This window comes from Mauremys mutica, chromosome 23, assembly GCF_020497125.1.
Source record: "Mauremys mutica isolate MM-2020 ecotype Southern chromosome 23, ASM2049712v1, whole genome shotgun sequence".
Classification (NCBI taxonomy): domain Eukaryota; kingdom Metazoa; phylum Chordata; order Testudines; family Geoemydidae; genus Mauremys; species Mauremys mutica.
Genome location: NC_059094.1, coordinates 5,834,312 through 5,854,196, shown reverse-complemented (window position 1 = coordinate 5,854,196; position 19,885 = coordinate 5,834,312). Strand labels below are relative to the sequence as shown.

Sequence of the window (19,885 nt, the reverse complement as noted above, 5' to 3'; positions counted from 1 at the left end):
TCTGAAGATCAGACTTGAGGTCAGGAGGAGACATTGCCCAGCCACAGACAGGCAGTGTTCACATGGTCATCTGGGATTAATTTGACTGCACCAGGTCAGTCATAACCCTGTGCAGCTTTTAGATGTCTGAAATAAAGTCATACAATTTGGCCATTGACATTTGGTGCGACGGACCCTCGCTGTCTCAGCATGTTGTTAGTTTTAGGTATCTAACTGGAGACTCTTAGGTATGCTGGGCACCCAAAATTAGTAGATACTCTCCAGATACTGGCTTTATCTAGGCCAATGCTCAGTACCCCTAGCAAAATAGCTAAAGTATACTGATTGCCCTAATATCTTCAGCGTTGCCTTTGTAAGTAGATGGCATTACCCCAGTAGTCCTTATGCTACCGGTATCTCAGATACACCTCTAATATCATGGTATCATTCATTGCTTATAAAAGAATCTGTAAAGATGTAGTGGCACGCGATGTGCCTGTGTCACAGGGGAGTAGTGAGAATATCAGTAAATGTTCATAAGGTGCCTGCTATTTAAAAGCATGTCAGATGGCAACCCCTCCTCAGCCCCGTTTTGAACAAGCAACCGTGACATTTCTAAGTATCCCCAATCTTCCCCACTTCCTGTTAAAAAAGAATAAATTAGGAGATCATTGATTATCATGAAACCATGTGTTTGACAATGTTTCAGTGTACTGCACAGCTCCTTCTAAGGGGAAAAGATGCGGGACTGACAGAATTACTCTGTCGTGACTTGAAAAGACATTCTGCTTTATGCTGAGAAACTTCACTGCTTACCATTTTCTTACTGGTAACTTTTAGAAGACTGCCCCTGGGAGTACTGGTATTCTCAATATTCGAGGCGAGACTGGATTTTCTGTGGACACCCATTTTTTCTCTTGCTTCCTCTGTTTTTGTTCCCTGCATCTACCTAAGGCTGTGTCTACACTGATATTGCTTCAGCAGCACAACTGCAGAGCTGCAGTTACACCATTGTAGTGCTTCAGCGTAGATATTCACAACGGCAACAGGAGGGGGTTCTCCTTTCACTGTAGTTAATCCACTTCTACAACAGGCGGTAGCTGGATTGAGAGAAGAATTCTTCTGTCACCCTAGCGCTGTGTACATGGAGGGTTATATTGGCTTTACTATGTGTCTCAGGGTATGGCTACACTTGCAAATTTGCAGCGCTGCAGCAGGGTGTGAAAAAACACCCTCTGCAGCGCTGCAAATTGCGGCGCTACAAAGCGCCAGTGTAGTCAAAGCCCCAGCGCTGGGAGCGCGGCTCCCAGCGCTGTCCGTTATTCCCCACAGGGAGCTGGAGTACGGACAGCGCTGGGAGAGCTCTCTCCCAGCGCTGGGGCTTTGACTACACTTAGCGCTTCAAAGCGCTGCCGCGGGAGCACTGCCGCGGCAGCGCTTTGAAGCGCTAATGTAGCCATAGCCTCAGAGGTGTGATTTTTCACATTCCCTGAGCAACGTAGCTCAGTCCACCTAACTTTTTAGTGTAAACCTGTCCCTAAGTGCTTGTCTACATGGGGACATCCAGGAAAGTTAATTCAAATTAAATAAAGGTGTGAATTTGAAGTGGATTAGTTAAACTGCATTGTGTGAACACACTCATTCAGAATTAAAGTGGCCTTAATTTGGTTAATTTCAAAGTGAATTAAACTAAACCAAATTAAGGCCACTTTAATTCTGAATAACAGCATTCACACAGGCATTTAATGTGGTTTAGCTAATCCACTTCTAAGGTCACACCTTTGGATTAATTTTCCTGAACCTCCCCATGTAGACAAGCCCTAAATTACTTCTGTGGCCACTCATTGGTGTATCTGAGCCTCTGACTGTCTTCTAAACATAGTTATGCTCAGAACTCTCCTATGAGGTAGGGAAGTATTGTTATCCCCATTTTACAAGTGAAAAGCGGAGCCAGGAAAGACTACGTGATTTATCCAAGATCTCACAGGAAGTCTCTAGCAGTGCAGGGAATTAAACCTAGGTCTTGTGAGTTCACAGATAGCACCCTAGCCACTGAACCAACATTGTCAGACCGCTTCAGTACTCAGCTTTGAATTCCTCTGGGTTTCTATAGTACAAATATTTTGTAAGGTTAATCACACCTTCATTTATCTAAGCACCCAAGCTACTCATGACAAAGTAGCTCCATGCTGCCATTCCTGCTCCATTCCTCTTCAGTGATGACGACATTTTCCCCTTTGTAGTTTTGACGTTAGTCTTTGTTGACCAAGATATTAAAAAGTGATTAGTGGTTTGGGGTGATTCAATCTGTGGGTTCCCCACTTGAGACTCTTCAAGGAGCCCTGATTTTCAGAGAGTGGATGTTCTGCATATCCTGAAAACGAGACCTCTTCAATGTGCCTCAATGGGACACCCAAAAATTGAGGCACCCAAAATCACTAGTCACTTTTAAAATCTTGGTCTATTATTATTGTATTTATCTGATGAGATCAATTTGATGTTTCTCTGTTCTTCTTCCATTTGCTGAACTGCAAGAGGCAGGTGACTTCTGTGACTCTCACAAATTTTGCTCATACCCACCTCACAGTAACTGTCCCATTGTGCTAATGGGTGGACTGAAGGTACATGACTTTGTAATAAGAAGAAAGGATGTACAGTCTAATACTTTCAGACAAACATTGTTCCTCACTCTGAGCCAGTGGGGAAGGAACCTGGGGCCTTGGAGCCTAACTTTCTGTGCTAGCACAATGTGTTACAGAATTCGATTTTTCTTGTCTCTGATATATTTTGGATAGGTTTTGTCCCCAAATCCCAGCTAGAATTTATCTGGGATATAGCTGATCATCGAAGAGAAGCTATTTTAGGTGGTATAGTAGCAAGTCCTGCATATTTTTGGATAGGTCTGAAGAAGCGGCTGACAGCGATACATCTGACAGTTTTCAGGAAGATGAGATTGCGAGGCAAATAACTGGATTATGGTCAACTCCCCCAGTTTGCCTGGGTTTGTGAGTGGGGAGGGCACGAGGAAGTTCAGATCACCCAGTAGCTCTGTCAGATATTTTGCTAAGTGCCTCAATGGACATGAGGGAAGGGCAGCTGTAGATTATTAAACCTTATTCCAGGGGGAGAGGCGTTTGACTCAAATGGGCTTAAGAGCTGGAACATATTTTGTGTTTAGCCTAATTATTCATAGCTGGTGACTCTGGGTAAATTGCTAGTTCAGCCTTTCGCCTCTGGTGTCAATAACGTGCTGAATTAATTTAGGAAAGTTACTACTTCTTTTGAGGTGGGAATCTTTTTTTTTTTTATCATGACACCTGTTGCTCATAGGTACAAATCAAACGAAGAGTATGTGTATGTGCGAGGCCGCGGAAGAGGGAAGTATGTATGTGAGGAATGTGGAATTCGCTGCAAGAAACCCAGCATGCTGAAGAAACACATTCGCACGCACACAGACGTCAGGCCATACGTCTGCAAGTACTGTAACTTTGCATTTAAAACCAAAGGTAAGAGACAGTCAGCTCCTAGCTCCTCTTCTTAGTGTATTGACTTACTGATCAAACCTACATGGGGGCACTAGTAACAGGGAAGGAAGGGCCTTCCTTGATTCTGGAAAACCCTAGGATTTGGTGGGGCGGTGGCAAGAGAAATCTGTAATTGGCTGAAATTGTATGAACTGAACAATGCTGTGTTATGCTTGAATGCATCCTGCTGAGTCACTGCAGAAAGCAATAACCTCACTGAAGAGTTCACCTGCAGCATAGCTGCTGTGCTATGATCCAATCTGTGTTTCTAAAGAAAAAGGTCCTGAAGCATGTTCCAATAGTGACTGAAGACCATTGCAAATGATTTAATTGAACAGCACCTGGCTGTGTAGGGAAACACCTTCAATTTGGGGTTCAAACACAATCTCGTCACTTGGTTGATAATCTCTGGGTGGCTCTTCATGCTAGTGCTCTCAAAGACAATATTTGTGCTGTGTATTATCATCTTTCCCCCTTGCATGTGGCTGCAGCAGAATATGCATCATCTCAGATCAGTTCTTCCCAGAAGACCATGCTTTCTAACAGGAAGCTTGCTAGCGATGCACATGAGGATTTGGAACATTTCCTACCCCTAACACACCCATCGCTAACCTTCCCCAGCAAACACACCCATCAATGTCTTAATTCACATGATCAGCTGTAATGTGGAGTCATCCATCATGTGTGCTATGGGAAAGTGACAGCACAGGAATGTTCCACCAGATGTGTAAAAATCCCCAGTTCAACAGCTTCACCGTGTGACTGGAAGCAATGCAAGCACACACAGTAAAATTCTCAATGGGCCTAAGTGACTTAGGTGCTTAAATACCATGAAATGCCATTGCCAATGGGTTGTAGGCACTTTAATCATTTAAGTGCTTTTGAACATTTTACCCATAGCCACCTCTTCTGAAAGAGATTGTAAATTTTGCATGGGTTCTGTTTCTTTAATTGTAGCAGGAGAGAACAATCGGTGACCTTTGAAAGCCATTGTAAATAACTGTATAATCACATTGTAAATAACCCAGAACACTGGACCACACTAGTAAGAAATCCCCACACTTGTCAACCAAGCAATGTTTGGGACACAATCAAGCACAGTTAACTGATTATGCAAATGGGCTCTCTGCTCCAGGGGGCACTTGATTAATCAAGTCCTCTAATATTGAAATAGGCTGAGTGGACAATACCCAGTGCTGGTGGCTTTGCCTGTCCACTCAGCTGAAGATAGTAGGTTGGTAATCACTGGAAATGTGGCAGCACTGGGGAAATAATGAATTTGAAGCTAAATTCTCCTTTCAATGCACATAGCAGATCTGAGTTCCTGCTTTCCCCATGCCCCAGGAGCTCCCAGGTTTATCTTCAGACTCATTTCTCCTTCCTTTTTCTACTTATTCATTGCCTTCTTTCTCTTTTCCTCTTGCTTTGTTCCTCTCCTCTGAGGTTTTCCCTGGAGATGGGAGAAGTCTCTTTAGCTGCTTTCATTTCTTGCCTCCTACTTAATTTCTGTTAGGCTTTTTCTTTGTTATGCTGGAATCAAACCATCGTTCTTACCATCTCCTTTCTCTTCCCACAACTATGCCATCCTGAAACATAGAAGCCTTCAGTATACATTATGACAGTGGCCTTTTTGAAAGGGGCTGTCACCTAAAAGGTCTTTCCCCCTTCAAAAAAACCTCTTCAGCTTCAGCAAGTCAGCATTGAGGAAAACAGGGAGGAAGTCAGCATTGAGGAAAACAAATGCTAGGGTTTAAGGGCAAAACTATTGTATCTCCCTTCAGTTACATGAATGCATAGATCATAAATTGGAGTGGTCAGAACTCTTGTGGATCTGCATGCTTGTGAAATGTAGTTCGTGTTGATAACCTCAAAATTGCTTGAAAATTTATTCCTTGCTGGAAGTGGGGTTATAGTGAGAAAGCTGGGTATGTCAAATGGACATCTTTTTATTCAGTATAACTGCTCCCTATGCATCTCTGAATCACAGCTGCTTGCTCTACTGATGCAGACATGCAGAATTCAACACAATTACAGGAGACCCTGTAACATGGACCAGCAACATGATCATTGGCTAAACTCCATTTGAGGAATCTTTGTGACTGGTGACAAGTCCAAGGCACAAAGTACCCAGCTTGACTCTCAGATCCCAGAGGGAGTTTCCAGGACTGGTGATTACAAAGCTCATCTTTAATACTTATAAACTGAGTGCATTTGGATCATGATTTCACAAATAACCTCTCTGTTCTTTGGTGTGGTTTTGTAACTGCAATTAATTGCAGGGTGCAAGCTACCTGGGTGCACCTGCAAAAATGCAGACTGAGTAGAAGCCCTTTTAAAAATCAGTTCTCTAGGTGTACTTTTGACCTTCAGTATAAAACACAAGAGGGGTATCTATAGAGCTATCTTCAATTCAGCTATTGTAGGTCTCCTCAGCATGACCCAATGCTCTAAACATTCAAGTAGGCTGAAGGCATTTCAAGTTTACTTATTTTTAGAAGGATCACTGGCTTGCTAAAAATCCTATTAAAAAAAAACAAACAACCTTATCTGTGTTACAGAAATGAGTAGCAATTATTCAGAGTGGAACACTTCTTAATATGCTTTTCACTATTTATCACATTTGTTTACCTTTTGCATTTCTTTCAGTATGGAAAATGTTGTAATATTTGGGTGGCAAAACCTGCAGGGAACTGTTTTTCTTGGCAATTGTCGATCCAAACTGGATCCTGGTTTACACGTATGAGGTCTAATCAGGAGCCTGATAAACACACCAAGACCTTCAACATGTATGCCTAGGCAAGAATATGGAGTAGTGGAGGCTGCCCTAGATCTACCATCCGCTTTTAGAACATTGAGACACGGTCTGAAGGCCAGACCAAGTCCAGACGTTCAGTGCCTCAATGGTTGTAGCTTCTGCCAGAGAACAACAGCTTAGAATTGCTGCTGACTGGTTAGGGTGCGTTTCTGTTAGGGTGATGTCGCTTAGTCTTACTCCAACCAAGGAACACCCATAGGGCAGTGGGGCTAGAGTTTTGAAAGGCACCTTATAGTCACCTTACTCTGAAGGTTGGTTCTGGGTGTGATCATAAACTGCATCCGACTGGAAGGTCTGGTGGCAACATGATGGGGCTACTGGTGGCGGGGTAGCTCCTATAAAATACCACAATGCTGCAACCTTCAGAGAAATGTTTATTAGTTTAAGAAAATAATCTTGGAGGTTTTATTTTTTAATTCATGGAAACATTTTGTTTGAAAATATGGGCTGTAAAGGTTTATGTCAGAAAGCCAAACTTCTGGATCAAGTTTAAATGTGTGTCTTTTAATATGGTGCCTTTACCTACAGTCTTATGGGCAGTTAGTATCACTGTATTAACAATCCCCAAATAAAAGCATTGCCAGGGCCTTTGTGGAGGTTAACAGGCTTCTTGCCAGGCAGCAGATGAGAAGAAATTGCTCTCAAATGATTGTCTGTCTTGGGAGGGTGACGTAAGGCTTTTCCTGTGACTACTGGTTTCCTGATGGGTTTGGAGGATGGGGGAGCTACAACTGTTTTCTTCTTGTCACCTCTATCAAAACCCCATCTTTGTTAGGCTAGGAACTGCCCCCTCGTTCACCTTTTGACTTTTGATCTTTTCTAGGCCATAGATTAGTGTTGGATCTTTAATTTTTGCCCAGTATGGATAGAATTCCATTCCACGCCCATTTTTTGCTCTTGTTCACCAATCACATTAGCCTCTCACATTCTGATTGGCTGAGCTTCCTAAGCTGTCTGAATAAACTACATTGAACAACTTACTGTGGTCCAATGCCACTACGTTTGCCTACGTTTATCGTGGTTACAAGGGACAAAGACATTTCTATTAAAGTAAAATCTGCTCAGGTAACGGACCTGTTGACGGAAGATATTAATTTGATAGTCTAGTCCAGTCACAGTTTCCAGATACCAGACTACTTCATGTCCTGAGACATATTATTCCTTTAAGTAATTACACTGCAATTCCTTAAATGAGAGTGTGACAGTTATTGAAGTTATTGAACATATTAATATATTAAATGCAAAAAAACCCAAATTAAATGCAATGTTATGGTTGTACAGTTTATTATTACTGGGCCGGCAGACTCAATTGTATGCTAGGCCTGTTTCAGAAACTACAGAATCAATCCAGCTGGCTAAAAGCTCAGGAAGAATTAACTGGTATTATAATAGATATATAGATTGAAAAGATGTCATAACACCTTGATGTGCTGAGGCATTTTCTAAACATTGGGAAAAAAGTTTAGAAAGTGACTGAGCCATTTCAGAATGTTCTCAGGCAACCTTTCAATACCAGTGGTGCTGGAACAGTTTTTATGGTGGGGGTGCTGAAGGCGGAAACCATGTATCTGGGTTGTTTTACTACTTCAAGCCAGAGGTGCAGCAGCACCCCCAGCACCCTAGTTGCAGCACCTACCCCTTCCCTCCCCCCCACAGTAATTCACCAAGTTCTGTTGGTGTGAAGATAAAGAGTAAATGTCTCTATATTCTCTAGCGCAATTGGATGTGTCAGTGGCATTGGAAATGAGCAAATATCCCGACAGTCCATGAATGAATTTCAGTAGCATGTCATCAGTGAGAGACTGTTTTGTAGACTGAGAAATGGGCAGAAAACACTGGCATTAAGGAGAATAGCAGAACAAGAAATAATGTCTAGCAGTTAAAGCCAGACACATTCAAATGAGAGACAAGGCACATGTTTTTAACTGTAATGGTATTTCACCATTGGAACAAACTACCCAGGAGAGTGATGGATTCTCCATCTCTTGAAGTCTTCAGATCACGACTGAATGCCTCCCTGGAACATATGCTTTTAATGGGCTCAGTACAGGAGTAACTGGATGAAATTCTATAACCTGTGTTATATACGAGGCCAGTCTAAATAATCCAATGGTCCCTTCTGGCCTGAAAATCTATGAATATGGACAATTTGTTAGTCTCTAAGGTGCCACAAGTACTTCTCGTTCTTTTTTTTAATAATAATAATAATTTTTTTTAAATGAAATTGTCGTCTAGATGCAGTGGTATAAAATAGACTGTTCCTTTTCTTGTATTCCCAGTGAGTGAAATTCATCTCTGTGCAGAGACTAGATCAAGGCCAATTTATCACATAAGTGCCACGAAAGTCCTTTTCTGAGGGCTTACATGGGGGTTAGGTGGTAAACAGGCTTATTGATGATCCTCTGCATAGAGGTGGATCTCATTCTTTGTCTGTAAAGAGGGAGTCCTGCTGCTGCTGGCTGTAGCAGAGGTGTTGTGATATTCCTTGTACACTCTCTTCAGTAATGTCCAGGGGAAGTGGTTATGATCCCTGTCGCAGTTGCACCTTGGCTTTGCACACTCAGCATTTTTCATGGTGCACGTTTAACAGAAGGAGAAAATGTGACATAGGTGCAGTGTGACCAAGTGAAAGTTGCTCTAGGACTCTTAACTTTTCCATTACCTACTTTTTGTTTTAATTCTGCAACCTGACTGGGGCATTAATGAAGTTTACTGAATTTAATTTCCCTGGGGGATTTTAAAGAAATGGCTTCCAACCCCTCTAAACTGCTTTAAGGATTTAAGGAGGCACAAGTGTTCTGTCTTAAGGCAGCACAAGCACTTAAGCTGCTTTAAGTCCTAAATAAGACCCTATAACAGCACAAGAGCTAAGAATATACAGTGACAATTAGGCATTTCTGAAAGCACATGCGCAGAATAGCTCTGTATTGGGATTGCTCTGTCAGACTCAGATTTAGCAAGATTTTGCTGCTTCAACATTTTCCGTGATTCATTTTTTATTTGGAGCTAGGCAATTTATTTCCAACCTAAGAATACTCTTGAGAAAACTCCTCATTGTGGACGACTTACCTGCCTAATTTTCAGTGTAATTATTATACTATCCAATATAAATATCTTTCTCTATCTCTCTCTATCTCATGCCAACGCCTTCATATTTATTTTTTCGTTCTTTCCAAGGAAGCCATGGTAAGTTGAATCAGTTAGTAGCCAGTGCTTGTCTAGGCACCAAATAGCTGTGAATCCCTCCTCCTGCGGTTCTTTCTCTTAGTCATTACTCAGGCAATCACCTGTTGCTTTCAGTGGGAATTTGCCTGAGTGAGGACGTCAGAATTTGATTCTTCTAGCATTAGTTAAGGGGGTCTAAAAACACCAACAAATTTCCAGAAGAACTTTGAAAAACAAAGTCATATTATTCTACCAGTTGCTCTAAAAATAATGGTCCAGTTTCTCATTGGTGTAAATCGGCGTAGCTCTGTTGACATGCATGGAGCCATGCTAATTTACACTAGCTGGGCCAGTGAGGGGCATCCACATTTTGTCAGATGACAGGAGAAATCTTGCTCGTCTGTTCCCCATCCTCTCTCCAGGCTACTAGTTCAGACTTCTGGCTATAAGAAGGTATTTTTCAAGGAATGAAGTACCACCGTTATGATAGGGCAGCATTGTACCTACTACCATCTGATAAGCCAAACAGGAAGAACTGTCCTCCCACACTGGCTACTGAATAGGGACGGGATTTTACATCCTATCCGGCCTCAACATATTCAGAAGCAAGTCAATTAAATGAGGCCCTTTTGACTTTCCCTCCAAGGGCTATGTATTCAGAAATTGATGCTGGAATTGCACCTGCCCAAGCTGCACACACACCTCAACTGCAAGTGCATGCCACATAACTGTGCACACCCATTGCCCATTTCATGCACAAATGTGAGATTTGCACACACATTTTTGCAGGCGCAGCTTAAGCACCAGTGTGTGAAAATATGGTCCTGTCTGACAAAAGGAGGATGAAGAGACTGAAAAGAAAGGGAAGAAGAAAAGAAGAAGGAAACACAGCATGTAAAACGCTACTTTGGTTCATTTCTATTTGATGTGAAGTTGATTTTTTTTGTCAGTATAAAAAGGGTCTTAGCACTGGCCAGATAGGGTCCTGGTGCTCAGTACAACTCCCAGTCTAGGTCAGCTCACACTGGAAAGCTTTGGCAGCATAGCTGTGTCAGTCAGAAAAATACACCTCCTAGCTGACATACCTACGCAGCAAAATCTCTAGTGTAGACACAGCAATGCTCACAGAAAAGCTTCTGTCAGCACATCGGACATTCACGGAAATGTTACTATGCTGGCAGAAGATCTCCCTCTGTCAGAATAGGTTACATCTGCTGGCATAACTCTGCCAGAAAATATCAGAGGGGTAGCCATGTTAGTCTGGATCTGTAAAAGCGGCAGAGAGTCCTGTGGCACCTTACAGACTAACAAATGTATTGGAGCATGAGCTTTGGTGGGTGAATACCCGCTTCATCGGATGCATGTGCTGGAAATTTCTAGAGGCAGGTATAAATATGCAGGCAACAATCAGGCTAGAGATAACGAGGTTAGTTCAATCAGGGAGGATGAGGCCCTCTTCTAACAGTTTCTCCTCCCTTGGTGTTCACACTTCAACTGCTAGAAGAGGGCCTCATCCTCCCTGATTGAACTAACCTCGTTATCTCTAGCCTGATTGTTGCCTGCATATTTATACCTGCCTCTGGAAATTTCCACCACATGCATCCGACGAAGCGGGTATTCACCCACCAAAGCTCACGCTCCAATACATTTGTTAGTCTGTAAGGTGCCACAGGACTCTTTACCACTCTGCCAGCAAAGCGTTTGTAATGTAGACAAGGCCTTAGTGGCACCTCTGGCTTGTCATCGTAGTGTGCATGGCTGAGTGGGGATATGGCTTTTACATTGCTCCAAGGCAATTGCCTCCAGCACATCAAGGAAGAGGGCTTCTGCAGAGTCCTCTTCAGCTAGACGCATGTTGCCTGGGGTGGAACTGGGTTAAAAACAGGTAAAATAAGATGGTGGGGCCAATGCTGCGGGCTGTAGAAGAGACACCTTGGGTGCTGTGTGATATCATATTTGCTTTTATCCCCTAAAAACAGCAAAGAGAAACATCTCTGACTGCAATATGAATAGCTGTGTATCTCTGCCAGCACTTCCAAGGGGGATTTTCAAATGGGATGAGCACCTGCTCTCACAGTGACGTTATTGAGGCTCTGGCTCTATGACCAGCTATGGGACCAACGCAGGGGTAGGCAGAGTGCAGCCTACAGACCAGATTTCAATCTGAGAAGTGGTTTCTCTCCATGGACCCTGTCTCCCTTGGCTGCACCTCCGTATTAAAGCTAGAGAGGCTGCACTCTGATGCGAATGCAGTGCAGCTCCTGGCTAACAGTCATTGCGACTCTTGGTTGGGCAAAGGTTGGGGTATGCACCACAGGGAATCATTTTGTGAGCCAGTGAGGGGAGCACGGTAGGAGGGAAATGCTCAGCAGGCCTCTTTAGTCTAGCTCATCCTCCCAGCCCACGGTTAGCGTTGCAGTAGAATTCCCAGGGTACCGCACGCTGCAGCATAACTCACACACCTCTGAACACACAGTACATTGAAGCTGCTTCATTTCCTGTGTAAAGTCTCACCAGAAGGAACCAGATTAGGGTTATTGCAATGGTAATTGAGCATAGATGGGTCATTTGTGTCAGCTGGGGTGAGCTGCAATAATTTACTGAAGGTAGCAGCAGGGTTTCATTTACTGAGGAGCGTTGTCACTGTTGACATTTTGTTATAATTAGTTAGAATGGGTCAAATTACACAATCCCTTCTTATCCTGAACTCCAAGTCCTTGGCATTGCAGGCTCTGGCCAGCAGGAAACCCTGTGCCATGTCATCTTGTTATGATGAAGTTGGAGAGCTCAGCTAGATACGATTGAGTCATGCTGGGAACTCACCGACCGTTGAAGGAGTTGCAGCAAGGGCATACATTTCTTCTTCTTATCAAGTTTCAGAGTAGCAGCCGTGTTAGTCTGTATCCGCAAAAAGAACAGGAGTCCTTGTGGCACCTTAGAGACTAACAAATTTATTTCAGCATAAGCTTTCGTGGGCTACAGCCCACTTCTTCGGATGCATAGAATGGAACACACGGACAGAAGATATTTATACATACAGAGAACTTGAAAAGGTTCGCTCAGTCCACGGAGGAGAGAGAAGAAGGGTAAAGAAGAGAAAAGAGGGGCAGTTTTCTTCTTTACTCCTCCCATCATTTCTCTTGCTCTTCTCCTCTTTCCCAGATCCAGGTTCCACACACTCCTAGGCTCCCTTCTCCTGGGTTTCCCTTTTCTGTAAGTAGGAATAAAAACTGCTCCATTAGCCTGCTGGGAGAGACAGTTGTGGTTTTTGGAGAATTATAGAAAATAGTTACAAAAAAGACCTATAAGGCCATGTACTCCATTCCTTTGCCATTCTTTTGTAGCTGTGCCTACATCATATCTTGGAGCACTTTCTCCAGGCTTGTTATAAATGTTGCAGTGTGATCATGCCCCTGCAGAGGATACCCCACAGCCCAACAGATCTCACTGTTCACTTCTCCTGATACTCAGCCTCAATATACTTTTTCTGAATCATATTTCTCACCACTAAGTACCAGTGCAAAAATGGTTTAGCGCTTTAGTCTGTGAAGTGTCATGTTTTGGGGTAAGTGGCTCCTTGCTTGGCCACTCAGCCCATGCCCGGAACGTCCCAGCAGCCCTCCCAGCTGAGAGACCTGGGGGGTCATTTGAGAAGTGTTCACCTTTCTTTACTGCTCAGCTTCTTCTCAGGCAGTTTCAGCACACGAGCATCTGTCTGCTTTACAGTTCTCATACTCGTTGTCAGTTAATCAGTTACCTTGGCTAATTACTCGAGCTGATGGGAAATCTTCTGACAAAGCAGTTTTCCATTGGAAAATGCTGACTTGATGGAAGGGAAATGTTCCACGCGAACAGGTTGATTTGTTGAAATTTTCAGTGGAAAGCAGCCGCTAGGCAGGCTGTCCTGCATGGTTTCCTGCCAGCTCGCGGTATTCCTGCTGGGCTGCCCAGCTCCCTGGGATCCCTTGCTTCCAGCAACTCCTCTTGACATTTTTTTTTCCTGAATGGAAATTCTGTTTCCCAGGCAGCTCTGCTATTACTTACAGTTGTATCCAAATGTTAAATCACAGGCAGACAAAGCCCCACATACTTCAGCTGGATTTTTTTACTCTTGTTTTTTTCCTTCAGCTTCCTCCCTGGACCCCTGTTTTCTTCTCTCCGCCCCTCCTTGGTCCCTGTTAACGGTGCGGCCTACTATGTGCTGGGACCAGCTCGGATGGGTTGCTGGGCTGAGCTGTTATGCTAAGGGATCACCTGTCCTTTCCTATTTTTCCTGCTCCTTTTTGGTGCTGTAACTTTGCAGCAGTGCGTATGCTGGGGAGAATCCGTGCAAAGTATGTGCCCTCCAGGTGTTCTAGGTTGCATGATGGCCCTGTTACTCTGAAGTCTCGGGTTTGGCACCTCCTCTCTCTCATCCTAGCCAGCAGTGAAGCAATTAAACAGAAAATCTATCCCTATGCTGCAGGCTGGCTGACTGCCTGAGATAAAGGCTTCTGCAGAGAGAGCACCTTAAACTGAACCCGCAGCTAGGTCTAAGCGAAGTTGTCAGCTTGTTACTCATCCCCTTGCCAGGGGAAAGAAACAGACTATTGATCAAGGTGTGTGTTCTGTTTCCTTTCAGGGAATCTGACTAAACATATGAAGTCAAAGGCCCACAGCAAAAAATGTCAGGAGATGGGCGTGTTGGTGTCTTCACTGGTGGAGCTGGAAGCTGAAGAAGGTACAGATTCTCTTAACGGTGGGGCTCTCCCACTGCTGCTTGGAAAGCGCATGGTATTTAGGTAGCAGAATGTCCATTCACATGAATGGAGCGTCCAGGTGCTCCAGGGCACTGCTGGAAGGGAGCTTTGGCTGACCAGTCCTGATTCGGCTGCAGTGCCATGCTGGGGGGAAACTCTTCATGGGGGAAGGGGGCATCTGCCTGTGGAGGTGGGGTTTGTGCCTTCCTTGGAACTATGTGGTGCTAGCCACAGTCAGAGACAGGGCACAGGCATAGATGAGCCACTGATTCAGTATGGTGCTTCCTATGCTCGTTGGAAGTGAGTCCTGAGTCAGTGTCTGTGCACACTGTGGGGCTATACAAGTGAGATAGTGCAAGGGGGCACTTGGCTGCTGCAAAGTCAATCTCTTGGATGAGGCATAAATAAATGTCCTGCTCTCCGGCCATGTAAGACCCTCCAATGCTTTTCAGAAGAGCAGAGGTGTTAAGGAGCAGTAGCCTGGCTGACTTGTGACGGGTTCCCCCAGGTGCTACCTGGAACTGGGGTACCACTGAGCTCCCTGGCCCACCAGCCTGGCTCCCTCTCACGCTGTGCTGCTGTGATGAGCTGCAAAGCCCTCCAAGCTTGCACTTTCACACAGGTAGGGACACACCCAGCTGCAGTTACATGCAGGCTCTCTAGCCACCAGCTTCCCAGCCTAGGACCACAGAGCTTGGTCAAATCTGGCCAGTCTATGGGTTTAACACCCAGTCCGCCGCTCCCTCAATGTGAAGAGGACCATGCACACTTGTGGTAACCAAGCTGAGATTTTCCCCAGACACCTTAGTCAAACACACACTGGTTTGGATTAAAACATAAAATAAGTTTATTAACTACAAAAAGCTTATAAGGGATAGCAAACAGATCAAAGCAGATTACCTAGTAAATAAACAAAAACGCAAAATGATCTTAACATACTAGATAGGTAGGATATGAATTAGCAAATTCTCACCTGAGTGATAAACAGGCTGGCAGATTCTTAAGGTACAAGCTGCCTTTGCCTTGCAGCTTGAGTTTCCCAGGTTTTCATACACAGGCTAGAAATCCCTTTAGCCTGGGACCATCACTTCCGCCAGTTCAGTCTTTGTTCCTCAGGTGTTTCCAGCTGTGTTGCTGTAGGGAGAGTGAGGTACCATCATGATGTCATTTCCCCCTTTTATATCTTCTTCCCACTACTGGAAAGCTCTTTTGCTGTGACCTGGGCCAAACAGTTCCCATTGTGTCGTGCTGTCTCTGAGAGGTTTCTATTGTACACAGTCCCTGGGGTAATCCCTGTGCTCGTGTGCATTTCCTCAGTGCGCCAGTAACATTGATTGGTCTTTTTACTGTTGTACCTAAAAGGCTGCTTGTGGGTGTTTTCAGTCTCACAAGATGTTTCAGTAGCACATACGTAGCCAAACTTCATAACTTCACATACAACGAAAGCACATACAATCCAATGAGATATTAATGTCTAGCAGATCAAGACTTTTAGAAAGTCACAAGACGCACTTTGTACAAAACATATCCTAATTATATGACAATAGTGAATAAGGGGGTGCCAGGATGTCACAACCTTAAATTCCCTTCACAACTTCAGCTGGCTAGAGCATTCTGCACTGCTAAACAGATGCTGCTCTGCTCGTGGGCTGTGGAGTGCAAGGCCAGAAGGTTTGCCCAGATCAAAGTGTGACCTCCTGTAGCTGCATCGTGCTGCTGGGAGAAGTGACCCCTGTGAATATAGCATGTGAAGCCTGACGTGAGAGCCTTTGTGAGATGCACTCGTTAAATATCCGATCATATGATCCAGATTATCCCTTCCTCGTGGAAGGGGTTCCAGGGGAGGAAATCTCCATGAGGATCCCCTTGCCCGCATCATCCCATCAGGGGCATCGATTTTGCTCCAGTGGAAAAGCATGTGTGGCCTACCTCCAAATCTGAAGTCCCCCCAGGATTCATGCGGTCTGTGACCCCTGGTGGCCCCCGTGCAGCATGGTTCCCACAGCCTCCTTGTGACTACCCCCATGAGCCTCCAAGGAAAAAATACAGCCTAGGGCTTTGTTCAGGTGGATCCCCAGGGTGTGGGAGGGAGCATGTTGAGCATCTCCTGATCCCACCCCCAGCTGACCCTGTTCTCCTGTGTAGCCTGCACATCCTCTGCAAGGTCAGAGTGGGAGGGGGTGAGTGCCCCGGAGGTGGGCGATTCCCCTTATTGCAGGGGAGATGGAGATTTGCATGCAGGGAGAGGGTCCCTTCCATGTGTGTATCCAGGGGGCACAATCTGAGCCAGTAATGACAGCATCTAGGGCATCCCTCAGCAGTGAAGCAGACAATCAGAAAGTACTTAAAACTTCATGGTGTTGTCAGATATCAGCCGGGTTACTCTGTATATTTAAAAAATCTATTTACCCTCAAGCCTGTGCTTAGTTCTTTCTCCTATGTGCACACACACACCCTGTGTAAAGGGCCTGTGAATTCAAGAGCCTCTCGTGTTCCTCTGAACCACCTAAGTTTCTTTAGTACAGCAATAGCTTCCTTGCTCCATGGTGTCTGTAGCTGAGTTTCACTGACATCGGCCCAGTAAGCAGGTTTCTTCCCTGTGTGTCTGAGGAGCATCAGAGCAGCGGGCTGCAGCCCTGAACACTACGGCCTTCTGTTTGAAGCATGAGTAGGGCTGCAGATTTTTCGTGGTGGGGAAAATGTCACGGATACTGTGAGGTTTGCCTGGGACTTCTCTTTGTGTCCCTGATTTTAATAAACTCACCTCGCAGCAGCAGCTCTTGTTCCGGCGACCGGGCCCAGCTCCCCACTCTGGGTGTTGTGGCCTGGCACGTGGGGTCACAACGCCGCTCATGCAACTTTGGCCCGGACACCCCTCCGTCATGACAGAAGGGTGTATGTGCCAAGCCTGAGTGTCCTGGAGAGGGAGCTGGGTCCGGACTGAGGGACAGGAGCCACAGCTGCAGGTGAGTGTGGGCTCATTCTCCATCACCCCCTCTGGGGGCAGCACCCAACCCCTCCCGAGGACCTACCTAGTGTAGGACCCATCCATCCAGGGCCCCCAGAGGTAGGACCCACCTCTCCAGGGCCTCCCACCCCCTCGGGGCAGGACCCAACTCCCCCATCCCCCTGTGCCTCCAACCGCTCAGGGGCGGGTGTATCCCCCTGCCCACTGTAAATGGCGCTCCCAGGGCTTTACACACGATTCCCCCTAAACCCTTTTACTACCTGTACTGTGACAGCTCTGAAATGCTGAGGGCAAGGCGAGAGATCTCCAAGAGGGGAGCCATCAGTCTAACGTATACTTAGCTGTGTGAGCTAACGAGGGATATTTTACCCAAGTGATGGAGGCTGAGCTCCGACAGCTGCTGAGGGATAGATTACGAGCTCGTTGGGAGCCGTTAGATGTTTTTATGATTGTTTTTCTGTTTCCTTTACTGAGGCGCTCGGTATCCTGGGCTGGAGGCTCAGTGCAGGGAGGAGTGTGAGGAAGCCTTCAGGAATGGCAGATGTCTCGGAGTGCTGCTGGGATTTTGGGATTGTTGTCAGTGGGTCATGTGTATAGACAGTAAATATATTTTAAATACAGAAGGGGGGATCATACGCATCTCCCTTTCACTGTGGAGTTTGCCCCGATGGAGCACAAAGCTTCAGTACAGTCTGCTAGATCAGCATGAGGTTCTCCATTCACAAGTCTTTGCAGAGCTCATGGGACACCGCTGACCTCGTCCTGCTGCCCACTCACTAACCTCCTGCACCAGAGCAGCTCTTGCCACTGCGTTTAGCATTTCTTCTTCCCCTTCTAATGCCCCCTCCCAGCCTGAGCCAGTCTGATTCCCCTAGCCTGGCCACAGCCCACAAGGGTTGTTGACAATGGCTTAACATGAGCCTTATAAAACACATGGTGCTACTGTTATTTTTACTAAGCCCTGGCCAACTGAACAAGCTCTGGAGATGTTGCCTGAGCCAGTGGAATGTTAACTCAGCAGGAACAACAAATAATGCTTATCCCCACTGAGCTCCCCAAAAGGCAAGCCCCTCAGAAGCTTTATTGGGAAGAGGGTGGCTTCTCAGGGCACAGAGAGTGTCACGTGCGATGCTTCCCATTTCATAGGTAATGAACAGGCACTGAGCACATTTCTCCACAGGCCTGTGTTGGAGACAGGAGTTGTTCCCTGAAGATAGAGCCTTGCAGTCTACCCCCGTTCCTGCTTTGTGTGGCATGTCCCACTCATAGAATCATAGGGTTATTAGAATATGAGGGTTGGAAGAGACCTCAGAAGGTCATCTAGTCCAAGCAGGGAGAACTAGAAGTCCTGGCACAGTCAAGGAATTATGATGTGATTGGAATAACAGAGACTTGGTGGGATAACTCACATGACTGGAGTACTGTCATGGATGGATATAAACTGTTCAGGAAGGACAGGCAGGGCAGAAAAGGTGGGGGAGTTGCGTTGTATGTAAGAGAGCAGTATGACTGCTCAGAGCTCCGGTATGAAACTGCAGAAAAATCTGAGAGCCTCTGGATTAAATTTAGAAGTATGAACAAGGGTAATGTCGTGGTGGGAGTCTGCTACAGACCACCGGACCAGGGGGATGAGGTGGACGAGGCTTTTTTCCAGCAACTAACAGAAGTTGCTAGATCACAGGCCCTGGTTCTCATGGGTGACTTTAATCACCCCGATATCTGCTGGGAGAGCAATACAGCAGTGCACAGGCTATCCAGGAAGTTTCTGGAAAGTGTAGGGGACAATTTCCTGGTGCAAGTGCTGGAGGAACCAACTAGGGGAAAAGCTCTTCTTGACCTGCTGCTCACAAACAGAGAAGAAATAGTAGAGGAAGCAATAGTGGATGGGAACCTGGGAGGCAGTGACCATGAGATGATCGAGTTCAGGATCCTGATACAAGGAAGAAAGGAGAGCAGTAGAACAGAGACCCTGGACTTCAGAAAAGCAGACTTCGACTCCCTCAGGGAACTGATGGGCAAGGTCCCCTGGGAGAATAACATGACGGGGAAAGGAGTCGAGGAAAGCTGGCTGTATTTTAAAGAAACCTTATTGAGGTTGCAGGGACAAACCATCCCGATGTGTAGGAAGAAAAGTAAATATGGCAGGCGACCAGCTTGGCTCAACAGTGAAATCCTTGCTCGTCTTAAACACAAAAAAACAGCTTATAAGAAGTGGAAGATTGGACAAATAACCAGGGAGGAGTATAAAAATATTGCTAAGGCATGCAGGAGTGAAATTAGGAAGGCCAAATCACACTTGGAGTTGCAGCTAGCCGGAGATGTTAGGAGTAACAAGAAGGGTTTCTTCAGGTATGTTAGCAACAAGAAGAAAGTCAAGGAAAGTGTGGGCCCCTTCCTGAATGAGGGAGGGAACCTAGTGACAGAGGATGTGGAGAAAGCTAGTGTACTCAATGCTTTTTTTGCCTCTGTCTTCACAGACAAGGTCAGCTCCCAGACAGCTGCACTCTGCAGCACGGTATGGGGAGGAGGTGACCAGCTCTCTGTGGGGAAAGAAGTAGTTCGGGACTATTTAGAAAAGCTGGACGAGCACAAGTCCATGGGGCCGGATGCGCTGCATCCGAGGGTGCTAAAGGAGTTGGCCGATGAGATTGCAGAGCCATTGGCCATTATCTTTGAAAAATCATGGCGATCGGGG

The 19,885-nt window shown here is 45.6% G+C and overlaps 1 protein-coding gene across 1 annotated transcript in view; it reads left to right on the top strand.

Annotated features, from left to right (window-relative positions):
- HIVEP3 (HIVEP zinc finger 3) overlaps window positions 1–19,885 on the top strand; it is a 110,660-nt gene that overhangs the window by 70,936 nt on the left and 19,839 nt on the right. Inside the window, exons 5-6 of the mRNA XM_044997831.1 lie at window positions 3,310–3,485; window positions 14,105–14,203. Of these exons, the coding sequence (XP_044853766.1) occupies window positions 3,310–3,485; window positions 14,105–14,203 (275 nt within the window). The remainder of the gene's footprint in view (window positions 1–3,309; window positions 3,486–14,104; window positions 14,204–19,885) is intronic.